Source organism: Staurois parvus, unplaced genomic scaffold (genome assembly GCF_062004578.1).
Source record: "Staurois parvus isolate SC_StPar_1 unplaced genomic scaffold, SC_StPar_1.0 ptg000673l, whole genome shotgun sequence".
Lineage (NCBI taxonomy): Eukaryota > Metazoa > Chordata > Amphibia > Anura > Ranidae > Staurois > Staurois parvus.
Window position 1 is genome coordinate 981,147 of NW_028318469.1, and position 22,404 is coordinate 1,003,550.

A 22,404-nucleotide genomic window follows, 5' to 3' on the forward strand; every position below is an offset into this window, starting at 1 on the left:
TGTTAGCGCCCCTCCCAGATAGCGCCAGATTGCCCGCTAATACACCAGTGATCCCGTCTAACCCCTTGATCGCCCCCCCCCTCCCCCCTGAGTTGACCCCTTCACTGCCCTGTCACCAGTGTCACTGCTCAGTGAACCAATTTTTACTGATCACTGTATCAGTGTCGCTAGCGACTTCCAATAGTGTTAGCGCCCCTCCCAGATAGCACCAGTTTGCCCGCTAGTACACAGATAATCACATTTGACCCCTTGATTGCCAGGAACACGCTTACTTGCACGCTAAACCTTCATTGCTAGTATAGTGTCTGATTGGATCAATATCTTTGATCAGATCAGCGCTATACCAGCATTCACATTACTTTAGTATCCCCAAAAACGCAGTGTTAGCGGGATCAGCCCCAACACCTGCCAGCACCTGCGTTTAGCCCCTACGCCCCCCCCTTCTCCCCCGGCAAGTGCAGTGTCAGTAGATAACTGTCACTTGATACATATTACACACAAAACCGCAGTGTTCACAGAATCAGGCCTGATATCTGTTAGCACTTGTCGGTAAATTTTTTGTAGCAGTTCAAGCAGTCCCTGACAGCCAGGTGCTCTTTTTCCCGTGAGTCGCACTAGGTACCTGTAAATTTAGTGGCCAAAATGTCTAAGCAAAGGTACACTAGTGAAGAGGCCTATAGGATTCTGAGCATGTCAAGTGAGAGCGAAGGGGAAGACTCACTGGCAGAATCAGGCTCAGAATACGAACCTATAGACAGCAGCGGCACCCTGACAGCTAGCTCAGGCGACGAGGAAGTGGTCCCTGCTAAGGTCAGGCGTACCCGATCCCATTCACAGGTTGCTGAGGTGGTACAAATGCATGATGACTCTCATATGCAGCAGAGTGCCAGTACTAGTGCCGCAGTATCTTTTGGTGAACTGGCGAGCACCAGCGGCCTAGTACGTCCTGGTCGTAGGCATACCAGCACTGCAGTATCACTTGGTGACGTGGCGAGTCCCATAAGTGCAGTACAAGCTGGTGCGGTGGCGAGCACAAGTAGTGTCCCGCGGCCACCAAGAATTCGCAGACAGGCCCGTAGAGCCCCTAGTGTCCTTCCGGATGTGCTTGCAAATCCCGATTGGCAGCCCACAAATTCTGCAGCACCCGTACTTCCCCCATTCACTGCCCAACCCGGAATTCAGGTGGAAACAGCAAATTTAAATACTCCCCTTAATTTTTTTGAGCTGTTTTTCACAGAAGATCTTTATGCATTGATTGTGGATCAAAGCAATTTATATGCACGCCAATTTATCGCCGCCAACCCAAATTCAAACCTTGCCAGACCATTCGCATGGAAACCCATTACGGTTTCCGAATTTAAAGTTTTTTTGGGCCTAACCCTCAACATGGGCATTAATGATAAAAATCAGTTGCGGTTGTATTGGTCCACCGACCCTCTTGTTCACATGCCCGTGTTCTCTGCTGCCATGGCCAGGCATAGATATGAGAGTATAATGCGTTTTATGCACTTCTACGACAACTCACTCAGTCGTCCTCGGGGTGACCCTGAATTTGACCGGCTCCACAAAATTCGGCCCCTCGTAAATCACTTTAACCAAAAATTTGCAGATGTGTATACTCCCCAGAAAAACATCTGCATCGATGAGTCCCTCATTCAATATTCTGGCCGCCTTGTAATCAAACAATATCTCCCCAGCAAGCGTGCCAGATATGGGATCAAGATGTATAAGACCTGTGAGAGGGCAACAGGCTATACATGTAAGTTTCGGATTTACGAGGGAAAAGATAGTTACTTGGAGCCCCCCGGATGCCCAGACTACATGGGGAGCAGTGGCAAGATAGTTTGGGACTTGGCGTCATCCTATTTCCACATGGGGTACCACTTATACGTGGACAATTTTTATTCAAGCGTGCCACTATTTAGACATTTGTTCAATTTGGGAATTTGCACATGTGGCACTGTGCGATCTAATCGCCGAGGCTTCCCCCAACGGCTTGTAAATACCCGTCTTAAAAAGGGGGAAAAAGCCTGCTTGAGAAATGAAGAATTGCTCGCAGTGAAGTGGAAGGACAAACGGGATGTTTACCTCCTGTCTTCCATTCATGCAGATACGACCGTCCAAATTACCACGGCAACTGGTGTTGTTGAGAAGCCCCTCTGTGTCCACGATTATAACCTTAACATGGGAGGGGTGGACTTCAATGACCAGATGATGCAGCCGTATTTAGTTTCCCGAAAATCCAAACGCTGGTACATAAAAGTGTCAGTTTATTTATTTCAATTGGCTCTATATAATGCTTTTGTTCTCTATAAAGCAACTGGACATAGTGGATCATACCTAAATTTCCAGTTAGAGAACATCAGGGCCCTTTTGTATCCAGAAGGTGCTGTGCCCCAAATCCCTCTCCCAGATGCAGTTAGCCGTCTGCATGAGAGACATTTTCTCGATACCATTCCTGGTACCCCAACCCAAAGAAGACCCCAAAAAAGATGTCGTGTCTGCAGCAAACGTGGAATTAGGCGTGACAGCCGCTATTGTTGTCCCTCCTGTCCTGGCCAACCTGGCCTCTGCATCAAGCCCTGCTTCCGCCTCTACCATACACTAGTGAACTATTAGTATAGGGTACAGCACGGCACAGATCAGGGCACATTTACACAGGGTCTCAAAAGATGTTCGGTAGTCAGGAAACTGGCTATCGCATTTGGAGAGACCCTACCAGCTGTTTAAATGTTTGAAGTTTGGAAAAAAAAGTTAAAAAAAATAAAAAAAATAAATAAAAGTACAAATACCCCCCCAAAAAATAAAAAAATGTAAAAACCAAAAATAGTTATAGTTTTTTTTGTTGTTGTCATTTTTGTGATTGTTCGACTTTCACTGGTTTATTGTTGTTTTATTGTTAACCATTTCTGTTTGCAGGAATGCTTTCAGCTGCAGCGCTGACCTGTTTATTCTGACAGCAACAGGAACTTGCTCTCAGAATAGACATAAGTCAGCGTGAGCAGCGCTGTTGGATGAGATTTTTCATCCGCAGTTATAAAAAACAGAATATATGCCAAAGCATGGGGGCCTGGGGTGGCCTGTGGGTGGATGGCCCCTATGCTTCGGCATATATATTTTATATTTGTTGGCACATTTCATGTGTGCCCACCATTAGAAGTGGGTGGATTGAGGGAGGTTTCTAATGGTGGGCATACCACCACACACTTTTCCTTATAAAGTTGTTTTATTGAGTTTATGTTTTATTGTTAACCATTGTTGATTTTTTTGCAGGAACGTCAAACTGCAGCACTGACCTGTTTATTCTGACAGCAACAGGGTCTTGCTTTCAGAATAGACATAAGTAGGTGTGTGCAGTGCTGTCGGATGAGATTTTTCATCCGCAGTTAAAAAAAAGAGAATATATGCCAAAGCATGGGGGCCTGGGGTGGCCACTGGGTGGATGGCCCCTATGCTTCGGCATATATATTTTATATTTGTTGGCACATTTCATATGTGCCCACCATTAGAAGTGGGTGGATTGAGGGAGGTTTCTAATGGTGGGCATACCACCACACACTTTTCATTATAAAGTTGTTGAGTTTATGTTTTATTGTTAACCCTTGTTGATTTCTTTGCAGGAACGTCAAACTGCAGCACTGACCTGTTTATTCTGACAGCAACAGGGTCTTGCTTTCAGAATAGACATAAGTAGGTGTGTGCAGTGCTGTCGGATGAGATTTTTCATCCGCAGTTAAAAAAAAGAGAATATATGCCAAAGCATGGGGGCCTGGGGTGGCCACTGGGTGGATGGCCCCTATGCTTCGGCATATATATTTTATATTTGTTGGCACATTTCATATGTGCCCACCATTAGAAGTGGGTGGATTGAGGGAGGTTTCTAATGGTGGGCATACCACCACACACTTTTCATTATAAAGTTGTTGAGTTTATGTTTTATTGTTAACCCTTGTTGATTTCTTTGCAGGAACGTCAAACTGCAGCACTGACCTGTTTATTCTGACAGCAACAGGGTCTTGCTTTCAGAATAGACATAAGTAGGTGTGTGCAGTGCTGTCGGATGAGATTTTTCATCCGCAGTTAAAAAAAAGAAAATATATGCCAAAGCATGGGGGCCTGGGGTGGCCAGTGGGTGGATGGCCCCCATGCTTCGGCATATATATTTTATATTTGTTGGCACATTTCATATGTGCCCACCATTAGAAGTGGGTGGATTGAGGGAGGTTTCTAATGGTGGGCATACCACACACTTTTTCTGGCAGAGATTTCTTCTCTTTTTTTTCATTCAGCCCACAGGCTGCATAAAGAAAAAAAGAACATAGCATATACACCCAACAAGGACCAGTGACGTACTGGTACATCACTGGACTTTGAATGGTTATACCAGGGTGATGCCTGCAGCTGCAGGCATCATCCTGGTTTTATTTTTTTCAGCCGGAAATGGGCTTTCATGTAAAAGCATTCCTAGTGGTTAATTAGCTGCAGAATTGCCTTTACAAGCAGCGGGAGAAAATGGCCCCCCCTCCCCCTCCCTGAGATTTGCTTTCCAAAAAGGGGTCATTTGGGGGTGTTTGTTCTATCCTGGTATTTTAGCACCTCAAGAGATGTGATGGGCGGTCAGAAAGTAAAAGCTGTGTAAATTTCAAATTATCTATACCATAGTTTGTAGACGCTATAACTTTCACACAAAGCAATCAATATACACTTATTGGGATTTTTTTTACCAAAAACATGTAGCAGAATACATTTTGGCTGAAATTTATGACTAACTTTGAGTTTACGATATATTTTTTATAGCTGAAAGTAGAAAAAATTGTTTTTTTTTCAAGATTTTCGTGTTTTTTTGTTTATAGCGCCAAAAATAAAAAGCGCACAGGTGATCAAATACCACCAAAAGAAAGCTCTATTTGTGTGAAAAAAAGGACGTAAATTTCGATTGGGTACAGCATTGCATGACCGCGCAATTATCATTTGAATTAGTGCAGCGCTGTATAGCAAAAAAAGGCATAAATTACAGTATCTATACCATAGTTTGTAGACGCTATAACGTTCACACAAAGCAATCAATATACACTTATTGGGATTTTTTTTACCAAAAACATGTAGCAGAATACATTTTGGCTTAAATTTATGACTAACTTTGAGTTTACGATATATTTTTTATAGCTGAAAGTAGAAAAAATTGTTTTTTTTTCAAGATTTTCGTGTTTTTTTGTTTATAGCGCCAAAAATAAAAAGCGCACAGGTGATCAAATACCACCAAAAGAAAGCTCTATTTGTGTGAAAAAAAGGACGTAAATTTCGATTGGGTACAGCATTGCATGACCGCGCAATTATCATTTGAATTAGTGCAGCGCTGTATAGCAAAAAAAGGCATAAATTACAGTATCTATACCATAGTTTGTAGACGCTATAACGTTCACACAAAGCAATCAATATACACTTATTGGGATTTTTTTTACCAAAAACATGTAGCAGAATACATTTTGGCTTAAATTTATGACTAACTTTGAGTTTACGATATATTTTTTATAGCTGAAAGTAGAAAAAATTGTTTTTTTTTCAAGATTTTCGTGTTTTTTTGTTTATAGCGCCAAAAATAAAAAGCGCACAGGTGATCAAATACCACCAAAAGAAAGCTCTATTTGTGTGAAAAAAAGGACGTAAATTTCGATTGGGTACAGCATTGCATGACCGCGCAATTATCATTTGAATTAGTGCAGCGCTGTATAGCAAAAAAAGGCATAAATTACAGTATCTATACCATAGTTTGTAGACGCTATAACGTTCACACAAAGCAATCAATATACACTTATTGGGATTTTTTTTACCAAAAACATGTAGCAGAATACATTTTGGCTGAAATTTATGACTAACTTTGAGTTTACGATATATTTTTTATAGCTGAAAGTAGAAAAAATTGTTTTTTTTTCAAGATTTTCGTGTTTTTTTGTTTATAGCGCCAAAAATAAAAAGCGCACAGGTGATCAAATACCACCAAAAGAAAGCTCTATTTGTGTGAAAAAAAGGACGTAAATTTCGATTGGTTACAGCATTGCATGACCGCGCAATTATCATTTGAATTAGTGCAGCGCTGTATAGCAAAAAAAGGCATAAATTACAGTATCTATACCATAGTTTGTAGACGCTATAACGTTCACACAAAGCAATCAATATACACTTATTGGGATTTTTTTTACCAAAAACATGTAGCAGAATACATTTTGGCTGAAATTTATGACTAACTTTGAGTTTACGATATATTTTTTATAGCTGAAAGTAGAAAAAATTGTTTTTTTTTCAAGATTTTCGTGTTTTTTTGTTTATAGCGCCAAAAATAAAAAGCGCACAGGTGATCAAATACCACCAAAAGAAAGCTCTATTTGTGTGAAAAAAAGGACGTAAATTTCGATTGGTTACAGCATTGCATGACCGCGCAATTATCATTTGAATTAGTGCAGCGCTGTATAGCAAAAAAAGGCATAAATTACAGTATCTATACCATAGTTTGTAGACGCTATAACGTTCACACAAAGCAATCAATATACACTTATTGGGATTTTTTTTACCAAAAACATGTAGCAGAATACATTTTGGCTGAAATTTATGACTAACTTTGAGTTTACGATATATTTTTTATAGCTGAAAGTAGAAAAAATTGTTTTTTTTTCAAGATTTTCGTGTTTTTTTGTTTATAGCGCCAAAAATAAAAAGCGCACAGGTGATCAAATACCACCAAAAGAAAGCTCTATTTGTGTGAAAAAAAGGACGTAAATTTTGATTAGGTACAGCATTGCATGACCGCGCAATTATCATTTGAATTAGTGCAGCGCTGTATAGCAAAAAAAGGCATAAATTACAGTATCTATACCATAGTTTGTAGACGCTATAACGTTCACACAAAGCAATCAATATACACTTCTTGGGATTTTTTTTACCAAAAACATGTAGCAGAATACATTTTGGCTTAAATTTATGACTAACTTTGAGTTTACGATATATTTTTTATAGCTGAAAGTAGAAAAAATTGGTTTTTTTTCAAGATTTTCGTGTTTTTTTTGTTTATAGCGCCGAAAATAAAAAGCGCACAGGTGATCAAATACCACCAAAAGAAAGCTCCATTTGTGTGAAGAAAAGGACGTAAATTTTGTTTGGGTACAGCATTGCATGACCGCGCAATTATCATTTGAATTAGTGCAGCGCCAAACAGCAAAAAAAGGCCTGGTCATTAAGGGGGGTAAATCCTCTGGGGCTCAAGTGGTTAAGCAGTACAGTAGTCATCCGAAAATACAATACAAATACAATACTATACATGATATCACTTTCGAAATTCTATTCAGTTGTATGAGAATTTTCGTAAGTTGAGCAACTTCTTAATTTTTGATATGGAGACTAGCATGCAAAACAAAATGGACGATCATTCATCTGATATTCTCATTGTGTGTACTAGGTATTACTGTGCTTCCCGAGTCTTTGACAGTTGGTTCTGGTTATCAAAAGTAAAAAGCCTTTAATTACAGTTCCAACTTCCAGCCCCAAGTCCAATCTTTAACAAGCTCGTTCAGACTCCACCTCCGCAACATCGCCAAAATACGCACGTTCCTAACCCCAGAAACCACTAAACAGCTCATCCACTCCCTCATCATATCACGACTCGACTACTGCAACTCCCTCCTCACTGGCCTGCCTCGCCGCTGGCTATCCCCGCTTCAGTCGATCCTGAATACGGCTGCCAGACTCATTCACCTTTCCAACCGCTCCGTTTCCGCCACCCCCCTCTGCCAATCCCTCCACTGGCTTCCGATTGCGCAACGGATCAAATTCAAAATCCTAACACTGACGTACAAAGCCGTCCACCATACTGCCCCAAATTACATCACCGACCTAATATCCAAGTACCACCCAGCATGCACACTCCGCTCCTCAGAAGACCTCCTTCTCTCTAGTTCCCTGGTCTCCTCCTCCCAGACCCGCCTCCAGGACTTCTCCAGGGTGTCACCCATCCTCTGGAACTCCCTGCCCCAACCCATCAGATTATCATTTACTCTCCTCTCCTTTAGGCACACCCTGAAAACCCACCTCTTCAGGGAAGCATACCCCACCCCCTGCTAACTTGCCAACCTCCTCCACTCTTCCTACCACCCCATCGCCCACAGCTATCTCCTCCTGTGCTACCATCCCCTCCCTCCTAGATTGTAAGCTCGAAAGAGCAGGGCCCTCAATCCCCTCATGTTTTGCATTGTATTGTTGTTGTTCTGTCACATGTTCTGTCCCCCTTTGTAATGTACAGTGCTGAGCGAACCATTGGCGCTTTATAAATACTGTATAATAATAATAATAATATGTCACTGCTAATGGCTTGAATGAGTCATACTATACCTTTGCCTTTTTGGATTTCAGTTGCCACCATTAGGGCCATCCTTAACGATCTGGGAATGCTGCACAAATTCAAACCTACCACCAGGGACTTTAGTGAAGACTAGATACATCTAGAGTCTGCACCTTGAAGCCTGCAAAGTTTATTCCTATTTTGCAGGTCACTTTAAATATCCTCCACCATCCTATCCATGCCTGAACTGTCACTTGTCTCTGCCACCTACAGAAATAAAACTGATAAAAGGTATAAACAGAATTACATATGATGGATCCTCTTTTTATTGTTTTTAGGCGTGTAAGGCCATCTCTGTAATGTGTGGCCAGAACAGCCAAATGTATTCATTGCAGCTTGTCCTCTTGTAATCCACTGAAAAACAATGGAATTCTCAGTCCAGGCTGCTTTGCACAGAAGAAAGTAGTCTAGAGCTGTTTGGAAATGCTGTTAAAACAGCTGATGTTTGGGGAGCAAGCAGTGCCCTCATACCCCCCCTCCTTCTTCACTTCCCCACCAAACAGCAATGGTGGAGTGTGGAGCATGAGAGCATGTTTTCTGATTCCCTTCAAAAATGAAACCATCTTGTTATTGAAATTCCAATGGCTTACCACACAAGGACTCTTGCTTCTGACCCTCCAAGCCTCTGTGTTGATCTACAGGAAATCATTCATGATTCTTTAATGCAAAACAATCAGGCTGAATTCAAGCATGTAAGTACCTTGATGACAACTAGTGGTAAAGACAGAAATAAATTAAGTATAAAATCAATCACAAAACATAAAGCTGCTATTCCTACTGCCTTGAGGATGTGGGTGAGTTCATATAGTCTATAGGGGCCTTGTTCTTTTCCATGTCTCCATTACGGTCTAATATTGGTACCATCTGGTTGCTTTCTCATAATATCCTGGGGTTTGGTTCTCCTTCTAAACATATTAGAGAAGAGAGGTGTGGCACTTTGTTTGTCCTGGCGGCTATCTTTTACTGAAGCTAAAGTGATCAATGATCAGAGGGGATGGTATCTTTTGGTGAGGAGCCACTTGGGAAAAAATCTGGTCATCTTCCTGATTTACTATGCACCAAATATTAATCAGGTAGCATTATTTCAATTCTTTCTTTTCTCTTTGGAATCAGAGTTTGAGGGTTGCGTTATACCAAGTGTTGGATAGATCCCATGTTGCCACGCTCAGGTCCTCTTGTAAACAGAGTCACAATTTTGCCCAACTACTGTTTCGCTATGTCAAACAACAAAAAACAGAGAAAAACAAACTGAATTAACCTGTCTAACAGTATGCGTTAAAAACAGGGGTTTAGTTAGCACACATTTGCAAATACATGCGTAAGCTATAGAGCCTCGTCACGGCACCCCGATATTCTATAGTCCTAACTCTACAAATTTTGAGAGCCCCCATAGTAGAGGCACACGTATTTAATGGATAGACCAGGGGCAGGTGAACCTGAGGGAACCCACCCCTCCTTAAAGGTAGAGTTAGGACTACAGAATATCGGGGTGCCGTACTGTTAGATAGGTTAATTCTGTTTGTTTCCAAGCTGGTGGCAAGTTGAGCTGGGAACTTTTCTGTTTTGTTGTTTGACATGTGTCACCCGTCCATGTGTTCCTTGCTGTGAAGGCCAGTTATTGACTAGGGCAGTGGCCATTTTTTGCACTGTTTCGCTATGATCTAGTTGATGCCTGGAGGGAGGTTAACCCAATCTCTCGAGATTATTCTCATTTCTCCAAAGCTCATAATCGGTATTTCTGATTAGACTGTGTGTTTCTCCTCTCGGGATTCCTACCCAGACTGCTCACTACCAAGATTGTTTCTAAATCTTGGTCTGGCCATGACTCTATACTACTGATGCTTTCCAACCTGACGGTTAAAATGGCCAACCCAATTGGCATTTGAATGAATCTCTTTTGAGTAATGAATCCTATTGTCTTGATATCTCTACTCACTTGAAATCTTATTTTGAAACCAACAAAGCAGAGGATACGACACCTGCTATTAATTGGGTGGCTCATAAGGCCTCAGTTAGGGGCTTTCTTATCCAGTTGTCTTCTTGACTCAAAAGAGCTACTGACGAATTGATTTCTGCTAAATCTAAAGCTTATGAAGCACTTGCTGCCCAGCATAAAAGGTCCCCTGTTCCTGACCGGTTAGCTAAACTTGAACATCCCTGCACCGAATTGAATGTCTGTCTCACTACCAAAGTGGAAAAACAGCTGTGTTGGGCAAACCATAAATTCTTTACGTGGCGAGATAGACCTAGTTACCTGTTGGCAAATACATTTTCACCCAGAAACTCTCACCTAGCTCTCCCCAAAATCAGACTATTGAATGGTAACATATCTCAAGATCCTTGTAAAATACTTCAAGAATTTCACTCCTTCTATCCTGACCTTTATCGCTAACCTCAAGAAAATGCTTCTCCATCATTTCATTGTTTTATGACATCTCTGACTCTTCCATTTTTTAATCTACCACTTGTGAGGAAATCCAGAAGGCTATTAAGACTTTGGCTCTACATAAATCACCAGGTCCTGATGGTCTCACCATAATTATTATAAGACATTTTCAGAACTTTTGGCTCCACATATGGCTCTCTATTTTAACCATGTGCCAGAAGGAGGTATGGTGCCACATAACAAGAATAGGGCATATATACAGTAAGTGCTATTCCTAAATCTAATAAGATAGTAGAGATGTTCTTAATTATTACCCTATCTCTCTCATCAACTGTGATCTGACAATCCTTACCAAAGTTCTGGTTTGTGTCTTAATACCTTTCTAAAAACCTATATTCACAAGGACCAATTGGAGTTCATACGGGGAGACACTAGATCAGATCCAGCTGTCTCTAACGTTAATCTCTGCAGTGAGATCTAATTGGGATACCTCTTTGCCTAGGGAAATTCTGCTTTTATCATTAGATCTTCACAAGGCTTTTGACAATTTAACCTGGGAATTCTTATTTAACAAGCCGGATGCCTTAGGGTTTGGTTCCACATTTATCTTTTTATTGAAAACCCTATATTGTACCTTGCAGCCCAAATTTCAATACAAGGGTACGAATTGTCTCCTTTTCTTATCAGACATGGTACTAAGCAGGGTTATACATTCTCCCCTTTACTTTTCGCACTGGCAATTGAACCCCTCGCTATCTGTTTTCATTATGGTATTACAGGCAATAATAGTGGACGAATAGGAGCACAAGTGTGACTTTTGGTCCCCACATATATATGCAATGTTCGTTTCATTACTTTTTCCAAGTACTGTCAGTGCAAACTATGATTACCTGTGAATGATAATCTGACAGCTCTATGCCTCTCATGTTTTTGTACTTTGTTTGTACATCTGTTCTTTTCAATAAAAAGATTGGAATATAAAACAAAGCTGCTATGTATACTGCTCACCTTCTTGTGATTGCTTGGCAGAAGAGAAAAACTTTGTATAGTATAATAGTGTAAAAGGTATTCAGCAAAAAAAAAAAAAGCCACATCTGACACTAAATACTGGGGCCCATTGCAATAAATACAATGTTTATTAATATAAATACATATTACAATTTAATATATTTATTACAAAATGTTATAGACTACCAAAGCAAAATCATATGTAAAAGTGCTTTTGTCATCCATGTGCTATTTCCATACATGAACCAATACTGAATATAGCCAATTTTGTACTCATCGATGGGTGGGTTTCAGTGCATTTTTAACAACATATGTGAGCTCCCCAAAGAAATAAAACAATTGAAACAGAATGTATTATATGTTCAAGGATATGCATGTTTCAGAAAATCCACACATGTGACACAGAATGGCTGGGGATGGTGGAGGCACCCCAAGGATGGTTAATTTACAGATCAGACATTCACTTCTGCCAGTCCTGCAACAAAAGACAAGATGGCTTTGTCACCCATTACTTCACTTTAGCTATTTCCTCTTAGCTTTCCTAAAAAAGCCCAGCAGTAAATATTAAAAGCTGCATAGTTACCTGTTATGCTGAGGACATAGGAAGGCCTCTTTTCCCATGATGGCAACATGTGTTCCACACAACACACAGCTCTGTTTATTAGGGAATAACTGCAGAGAGGACAGAATGCATGTAATAGATGCATTAAATAGCACAATATTTTGGGGAGAACAAGGAAGATCTAAAAAAAAAATCTACTTATTTGTGTCTATACCAAGTATTTGTATTGCCTGATTGTCCTAAAGAATTACCCAGCATACTGCAAGTATCTAAACTCTGGAACAATGGTGATCAATTTGCAGCCCTTTGCTTGCCTTTACCTGGCTCTTAAAGGAGAAGTACAGCCAAAGCTCTTTTGGCTGTGGTTCTCCTGTGGATCACAGGAGTGAAGTTCTTTCCGCACACCTGTGACCTGTTTTCAGCCGATCACTCAGCCAGCCCAGGCTGGGGAAAGATCTTGACTTCAAAGTCAGGATGCACCCCAGAGTCTGGAGAGGCACCTGGCTCAGTCTCTCCCTCCCCCTCCCCAACCTAGTGCTCCAGTGAGCACTGGGGGGGGGGGGGGCAGGGCAGACAGTGGTGACTGACAGTCGCCACTCTCTACTCAGAGCGGCCGTGAGAACGCAGCGATCAGCGGTCATGTGATCGCTGAGTTCTCATCCTTAGAGCAGGTGGGGGACACATGCTGCATCCACCTAGGTAAGTATAATGAGAGAAAAAAATAAAAAGCCATACTTCTCTTTTAAGGCACTATTCCTCCTACTGACACAAGGCACTATTCTTCCCACCAACACCAATGATGGGACACTATTCTTTCCACTGAGTCCAAAGATGGGGTACTATTCTTCCAACTGACACCAAAAATGGAACACTATTCTTCCCACTGACACCAGGCATGTAGCACTATTCTTCCTACTTATACAAGGCACCATTCCTTCCACTACCACCAACGAAGAGGCATTCATTCTGTTACTGACACCAAATATGGGGCAGTATTCCTCCCACTGACACCAATAACTGGGCATCATTCTTTCTACTGACATCAACGATGGAGCACTATACCTCCCACTTACAACAATGATGGGGCACTGATTCTCCTACTGACAGGAGCTATGTTATTTTTTTTTCTACTTCCACTGATCACCAAGCCTGAAGCATTGTTTATGCTGGGGCATTTTCTACTCCCACTGGCCACAGTCCAGCCCCACTAAAATCTGAAAAAGTTAACTGGCCCTTTGTTTAGAAAGTTTGGAGACACCTGCTTTAGAAGAATAGAGGCAAAATACGTTTTCCGATATGCTTTATTCAGTTTTCCTTCACTCGCACTGTGGAATACCCTGTAATGTTTTGAAGAAGGGGGAGGAGGCAACAATGTAAGGAACTGAATAAATACTTATATTTCAATATTTTTTAGGTGAAGGTAGGGCTCCCTTTAGATTGAAACAGTGCTTGAAATATAAGATTTTCCCTTGCCTGAGGCATTGCTTCTGCTGGGGCATTCACTCACATAATGGAATTCCTGCAATGTTCTGAAGTGAGGAGGCACCAATGAAAGGATCTGAAGAAAGACTTGACTGAAACTAACCCTGGTAGTTTGTGAAGGCAGGGTAGCCTTTAGACTGAAGCTGTACCTGAAATATAAGATTTTCCCTTACCTGTCCAAATGCTCCGATCTTCAATGAGCACATGCCACATATCATAGCAGCAGACCTGGGGAAACCATTTCTACAAGTGTGGAAGCAGCGTAGAGCCTACCAGGTAAATATACATTACATGTTCAGTATGTGACAACTGATAATCATAAACGTTTCATTAAGATGCAATGGGAGGGGGAATATTCTGTGAAATATGGTTACCTTCAAGTACTGAGCTCGAGCATGTGCTTGTATGGAGCGTGCTCGTGGGTCCTTTCTTAGGAACTCAATTAACCGACCATTAAGTCTGGCTTCCTGCAGGAGACGTGGCAATTGGTACACCACTGTGGCATCATCTGTGCAATTGTGGTCATAATAATCAGCCAAACTAAGAAGGTACCGGTCACGGGAGTTGTCAGGACTAAGCAAACACTGATCCACTGCCTACACCCAAGAAAAAAGAACAAATTATGACAAGAGATAAATAGCTAAAAAAAACAGTACCCTTATTTTACATTATATACTTAGCATTAATTGAAATTCCAACTTCTGCTAAAGTGTTATTTGTTCTTAATAGAGTAAGGATGAGCTATAGCCTCTATCAGGTTTTTGTTGATGTTTGTGGCTTCACCGAGGAGATTTCCCTTCATTCTTAATAAGTGTTCCATCAGGACAAGGGGACTGAAGCTAAACAGATTAGGGGCCACAGACAGTGCCAAAAACCAAACAGAGGTTCAGAGGTTCTAATGATTCCCAACTCTTCTAAACATAGTTTTTTTACGCTGTCTATCTCTCACTTTTCCATCACTTCTGACCCTTCTGACACTGTCAGAGGGACAGGAAGTAATTGAAAATCCCTCTAATTATACATACAGTATGTGCAAAGAACATTTTACAGGGATTCTAACCCTTTCCTGCTTTGTAAAAAATAAATAAATATATATATATATTTATTTGACAAGTTAACAAGGAGTGTTTCCACATTTCCATAAGAGCACTTTACAAGATTCTTTATTCTTACCAATTGTCCAAGACGGCATGGTTTTGTCTCGTTGTGATAATATACACCTGGCTCTAGATTGTGGTAAGCCACATACAGTCTATACACTAGAAGCACTACATTCTTTGTGATGTTGGTCTATGAAAGTTTAAAAGGAGATCTGTGCTAGGAGAAATATGCAAACTACCATTGCTGACATTCTGAAATGTTTTTTTTTTTTCATTGCATGCTATTCATGTTAGATCCTATGCACACAGGTAGTTTGGCCCATCAGTGCTAAATCTCAGCATTTGTGGGATTCCAGAAGGCACAGGTCCAGCATCCAGCCCTCCTGCAAACAGCCTGTGAAAATCTAGAACAGGCTGAAATATGCAGCGGCTGAATGCTGTACTGAATGGTACTCACGTTTAAGGAATTCTGCATTTGGGGCATATGTCCCTGAATGCATATGGCCCTAAGCATGTTCGACTCGGATCAGTGTCCAGCCACTGCGTATTTTACCCTGTTCCAGAGTTTTACTGGCTGCTGCCAACAGCACTAGGCACTGCACCTGTGCCTCCTGAAAATGTTGGGATTTGATGCTGACAGGCCAAACCACCAATGTGCATGTAGCCAAAGGGTTTTTAGGCTTTTCAGTATCTGACTTATAACCCCAATTCCAAGTTGGGACACTGGTTAAAATCTACATAAAATGAATGCAATAATTAGCAAATCTCATAAACTCATATTTTATTTACAAAAGAAAACATATCAAATATTTAAACTGAGAAAATGTACCATTTTAGGGAAAAAAATTAAGTCATTTTGAAATGAATGGCTGCAACAGATCTCAAAAAAGTTGCAACAGGGCAACTAAAAACTGGCAAAGTAAGTGGTACTAACAAGGACGAGCTGGAAGAACATTTTGCAACTAATTAGATTAATAGTTAAAAATTAAGTAACATGATTGGGTATAAAAAGAGCAACGTCTCAGAAGTAAAGATGGGCAGAGGTTCACCAATCTGTGAAAAGCTGAATCTAAAAATTGTCAAACAATTTCAGAATATGATTATTTGAAATTGCAAAGGCTTTAAATATGTCATCATCTGCACTACACAATATCATCAAAGATTCAAAGAATGTGGAGAAATCTCTACGCACAAAGAACAAAGCCAAAACGCAATATTGCATGACCATGATCTTCGGACCCTCAGTCGGCACTGCATTAAAAACAGGCAAGATTCTGTAATGGACATCACTGTATGGGCTCAGAAATACTTCCAAATATCACTGTCTGTGAATGCAGTTTGCCATGCCATCCACAAATGCAACGTAATGCTTTATCATGAAAAGAAGCTATATCTACATAGTGCTGCTGTCTTCTCTGGGCCAAAAGCTCATTTAAAATGGACTGTTGCAAAGCAGAAAACTGTTCTGTGGTCAGACTAATCGCAATTTGACATTCTTTTTTGGCAATCATGGGCGCCGCGTCCTCTGGACTAAAGAGGAGAGGGATCTTCTGTCTTATTATCAGCGCTCAGTTCAAAAACCTACATTTCTGATGGTATGGGGGTACATTAGTGTATATGGAATGGGCAGATTGCACATCTGGAAAGGCCCCATCAATGCTGAAAGATATATCCCGCTTTTGTAGCAGCATACGTTCCCATCCAGACAATGTCTTTTTCAGGGAAGGCCTTTCATATTTCAGCAGGACAATGCTAAACGGCATACGGCATCTATGACAACAGCATGGCTTCATAGTAGAAGAATCTCAGAGTTTGACTGGCCTGCCTGCAGTCCAGACTTTTCACCAATTGGAAATATTTGACGCATCCTGACATGGAAAATATGACAAAGAAGACCCAGGACTATTGAACAGTTAGAATCCTATATCAAGCAAGAATGGGACAACATTCCTCTCCCAAAACTGCAGCAATTGTTTTCCTCAGTTCCCACACATTTACAGAGTGTTGTTAAAAGAAGTGGGGATGCTACACCATGGTAAACATGGCCCTGTCCAAACTTTTGTGAGATGTGTTGAGGCCATTATTTTCAAAATTTCTTTATTTTTTTCCTTAAAATGATACATTTTCTCAGTTTAACCACTTCCATACCAGGCACTTTTACCCCTTCCTGCCCAGGCCATTTTTCAGGTTTCAGCGCTCTCACACTTTGAATGACAATTGCGCGGTCATACAACATTGTACCCAAACTAAAATTTTATCATTTTCTTCACACAACTAGAGCTTTCTTTTGGTGGTATTTAATCACCGCCGGGGTTTTTATTTTTTGCTAAATTAACAAAAAAAAGACCAAAAATTTTGAAAAAAAACCCCACGTTTTTCTTTGTTTCTGTTATAAAAGTTTGCAAATAAATAATTATTCTTCATAAATTTAGGCCAAGATGTATTCTGCTACATGTCTTTGGTGAAAATAACCCAAATTAGGATGTATTTTTTAGTTTGTAGGAAAGTTATAGAGTTCACAAACTATGGTATAGATCTGAATATTGATCAATCCTGAAGTACTGACAGCCAATCTAATTTCTTGAGGTCCAAGAATGTCAGAATAGTACAGATATCCCCCAAATGACCACTTTTTGCAAAGCAGACAGTCCGACGTACTTCATAAGAGGAATGGCGAGTTTTTTGAGGTTCTATTTTTTTGTCATAATTTTTCGGAAAATGAAAAAAATTATTTTCACTATTTTTTTTTTACATACTGTCACCAGTGCAGTACAGCATCATCATATAACTGGCATGGCGGTGATCAGGGACACTGACTGGTGACAGTATGGAACAAAAAAAAAAAAAAAAATATATATATATATATATATATATATTTTTTTTTTTATTATTTTTAATTTATTACATTTTTTTCTTTTTTTTTAGATTTTCATATTTCACTATGACCAAAGTAGTACAATGTTACCATAGTACCATTGTACTACTTTGGGGAAGTGATCAGTATTTTTTTTTTTTTTTTTTATACACAATTTGCTTATAGCAAAGAATTACTTTGCTATAAGCAAGCATTTACCTGAATGACATCGATTCATTCAGGGTTTTTTTTTTGCTTAGCTGTGATTTGGCCACAGCTAATCACATGACATGTGCATGTGATCGCTGTGACCATTCACAGCTAGACACTAGTATACAATGGGTGGCATGAATGAAGCCATCCATAGTATACAACTGTCATGTGACCTGCTGTGATTGGTCACAGCAGGTCACATGGTACCGGCAATTGGGGCCGATACTCAGATCTGTCATCGGCCGTGCCCGAGGTACACGGCCGGTGACAGATCGCGCTGCTGCGCGGCTCTGCAGCTCTGCAAGCGCGCAAACTGCGCATGCCCGGGAGTACGTCCACCCGGAAATCTAAAGCATTTTTCCGGCCGCCAAACAGCTATTGGCCGGGCGGCTAATGGTTAAACATTTGATGAATGTTCTATTTTCTATTGTGAATAAAATATGGGTTTATGAGATTTGCAAATCATTGCATTCTGTTTTTATGTAGATTTTACGCAGCATCCCAGCATTTTTGGAATCGGGGTAGTAGAACATAATCAAATAAAAGTGACTTCTGCTGATCTGCATACTTGATATGGATTGGTGACTCAAAAAATCCAGTGGGTTAGAATAGCAGACATGTAGCCCCCATGTATTTTTTTTCATGATTTGCTAATTAACTAAATATGTATGCTAAAGTTACCCAACTGTGTCACACCTGGCAGAGTGATCTCCCTGGCCTTAATGAAGACGATTGGGGGGAAAATATACAAAAAATTTATACCACTGATAATATCAGCCAAAGACAGATTTATCCAACTTAAATTATTCCACCGTGCATATTATACCCCGCAGAGGCTATTTCTCATTTATCCTACAGTTAACAAATATTGTCGCCCTGCATGTCAGAGGTGGGCACTTTCTTACAAATGACTTGGTACTGCTTTAGTCTACAATGCTACTGACAAGGAGTGCTGGTGGATCTTAATACTGTCCTAGATCTCTGTCTACCCTTAGATCCGGTTCTTCTCCTGTTGGCTATGGGAGTGCAGTTGGATGCTTCCTGCCACCAAAAGTGCTTCCTTTTTTATGCAGCGTTCTACGCATAAAAGCTTATCTTGACCAAATGGAAGTCCTCTGAGCCACCCACAGTTCAGCAGTTGAGAACTATGGTGAACCAGATAGTTTCTCTGTACAAATTGATTTATATGGGTTGCAGTTGCCCTAAAAATTTTTGTAAGATCTGGGGTCCTTGGGTGGAGGATAGGGGCTTGTCTTTATGATGTTAAATGCCTACTCTCCTTCTCCCTCTTACCTTTTTCATGAATTGTATTTCTAGATCTGTGTGAGGTGAACATCTTGTTAAAGGATCACAATGTACTTGAAATCTCTGCCTATCTGCCAGGGCCAGATCTAGCCAGTCTGATGTGGGGGGGGGGGGGCAGTAAAAAAGGTCACGGGGGCAGGGGATGGGAGGTCAGCAGGACAGTGTAAAGAAACAGAAATCAGTAGGGCAGAGTACAGTTGGTTAGCAGGGCGGTGTCAAATGTGTGAATGTGGGAATTTAATTATTTTTTTGCTCAACCCGCTGGTTGAACAAAAATTCATTAGCTCTCCATAATATTTTAAAATTTTCATTAGATTGGGTAAGGTTACTCTAGGGTTTACTATAAAGAATAACATGTCGCCAGCGTATACCCCGACCTTATGTTCCACGTCTCCTACCAAAATTCCCTTTACATCTATATTCCTTCATACTGTCACTAATAGTGGTTCCGGGGATATAACAAAAAGTAGGGGATATGGCTAAGTTTAATCCTGTCCATTTAACATTTGTGCAGATACACTATATTGACAAAAGTATTGGGACACCCCTCCAAATCATTGGATTCAGGTGTTCCAATCACCTCCATGGCCACAAGTGTATAAAATCAAGCACCTAGGCATGCAGACTACAAACATTTAAATGGGTCGCTCTCAGCAGCTCAGTGAATTCAAGTGTGGTACCGTGATAGATTACCACCTGTACAATAAATCCAGCCATGACATTTTCTTGCTGCTAAATAACGTCAACTATTAGTGGTATTATAACAAAGTGGAAGCAACTGGGAACAACAGCAACTCAGCCACAAAGTGGTAGGCCATGTAAAATGTCATCAACTCCCTGCAGAGTCAATAGCGATACACCTCCAAACTCTGTGTGGCTTTCAGATTAGCACAACAGTGCATAGAGAGGTTCATGGAATGGGTTTCCATGGCCGAGCAGCTGCATCCAAGCCTTACATCACCAAGTGCAATGCAAAGCGTGGGATGCAGTGGTGTAAAGCACACCACCACGGGACTCTAGAGCAGTGGAGACGTGTTCTCTGGAGTGACAAATCACACTTCTCTGTCTGGCAATCTGATGGACTTGTCTGGGTTTGGCAGTTTCCAGAAGAACAATACTTGCCTGACTGCATTGTGCAAAGTGTAAAATTTGGTGGAGGGGGGATTATGGTGTGGGGTTGTTTTTCAAGGGTTGGCCCCTTAGTTCCAGCGAAGGGACTCTTAAGGTGCCAGCATACCAAGACATTTTGGACAATTTCATGCTCCCAACTTTGTGAGAACAGTTTGGGGATGGCCCCTTCCTGTACCAACATGACTGCACACCAGTGCACAAAGCAAGGTCCATAAAGACATGCATGAGCGAGTTTGAGGTGGAGGAACTTGACTGGCCTGCACAGAGTCCTGACCTCAACCCAATAGAACACCTTTGCGGTGAATTAGAGCAGAGACTGCAAGCCAGGCCTTCTCGTCCAACATCAGTGCCTGACCTCACAAAAGCGCTTCTAGAAGAATGGTCAAACATTCCCATAGACACCCTCCTAAACCTTGTGGACAGCCTTCCCAGATGAGTTGAAGCTGTGATAGCTACAATGGGTGGCCAAATCAATATTAAACCCTACGGACTAAGACTGGGATGCCATTAAAGTCTGTAATGTGCGTGTAAAGGCAGGCATCTCAATACTTTTGGCAATATAGTGTATTTCTCAGTGCCATAATTAGACTGAACTAATACACAGTTGAATGATCAATACACACTAATCTTCCTTTAAATCTACAAATGTTGTTACCCAAAAGAAAGCCTACAACAACACATGATGGCTGGCCATTATTGACTCCATACTGCAAGGTAATTTGCAAACTTGAGCAGGACTTAAAGCAACTAGACCAGCAATGGGCAAACTACGGCCCGCGGGCCGTATACGGCCCGGCGGACCTTTTAATCCGGCCCGCGGAGCTAGGCTCCCGCTAGGCTCCTCTCACAGTCCGCCCTGTTTCCTATGAGGATCTGTCCCCCCTCGACGTATCTGCGCATGTGTCGGAGATCGCCGATCGGCTGCTAATGCCTGAAACTGGCACATGCGCAGATACGTCGAGGGGGACAGATCCTCATTGGAGACAGATTTTCATGCTACACCGAACGGCGTGGGAACAAGAGGAACAAGAGGAACGCGCGGAGCAAAGGTAAGTGAATTGACACAGGGGGGACTTGGGGACTTAATATGGGGGATGAATTAATATGGGGAATGAATTACTATAGGGGGGATGAATTACTATATGGGGGATGAATTAATATGGGGAATGAATTACTATAGGGGGGATGAATTACTATATGGGGGATGAATTACTATATGGGGGATGAATTACTATATGGGGGGTGAATTACTATATGGGGGATTAATTACTATGGGGGATGAATTACTATATGGGGGATGAATTAATATGGGGGATGAATTAATATGGGGGATGAATTACTATATGGGGGATGAATTACTATGTGGGGGATGAATTACTATGTGGGGGATGAATTACTATGGGGGATGAATTACTACAGTTGCAAGAAAAAGTATGTGAACCCCTTGGGATTACGTGGAGTTTTGCATGAATTGGGCATAAAATGTGCTCTGAACGTCATCTAAGTCACAACAATAGAAGAACACAGTCTGCTGAACATAATACTACACAAACATTAGATGTTTCCGTGGTTTAATTGCACATAACATGTAAACATTCACAGTGCAGGGAGGAAAAAGTATGTGAACCTTTGGACTTATTAACTGGTTGACCCTCCTTTTGGCAGCAATAACCTCAACCAAACGTTTCCTGTTGTTGCAGATCAGACCTGCACAACGATCTGGAGTAATTTTGGACCACTCCTCTTCACAAAACTGTTTCAGTGTAGCAATATTCTTGGGATGTCTGGTGTGAATCGCTCTCTTAAGGTCATGCCACAGCATTTCAATCGGGTTGAGGTCAGGACTCTAACTGGGCCACTCCAGAAGGCGTATTCTGTGCTGTTGCAGCCATTGTTTTGTTGAATTACTTGTATGCTTTGGGTCATTGTCCTGTTGCATCACCCATCCTCTGCGGAGCTTCAGTTGGCGGACAG

At 41.2% G+C, this 22,404-nt stretch overlaps 1 protein-coding gene across 1 annotated transcript in view; it reads right to left on the reverse strand.

Moving 5' to 3' along the window:
• Positions 1-11,880: 11,880 nt before the first annotated feature.
• LOC149447689 (telomerase protein component 1-like) overlaps positions 11,881-22,404 on the reverse strand; it is a 49,798-nt gene continuing 39,274 nt past the window's right edge. The window contains exons 12-15 of the mRNA XM_089652192.1: positions 14,202-14,423; positions 14,001-14,096; positions 12,367-12,455; positions 11,881-12,258 (exon numbers count right to left, since the gene is read on the reverse strand). Of these exons, the coding sequence (XP_089508318.1) occupies positions 12,138-12,258; positions 12,367-12,455; positions 14,001-14,096; positions 14,202-14,423 (528 nt within the window). The 3' untranslated portion in view covers positions 11,881-12,137. The remainder of the gene's footprint in view (positions 12,259-12,366; positions 12,456-14,000; positions 14,097-14,201; positions 14,424-22,404) is intronic.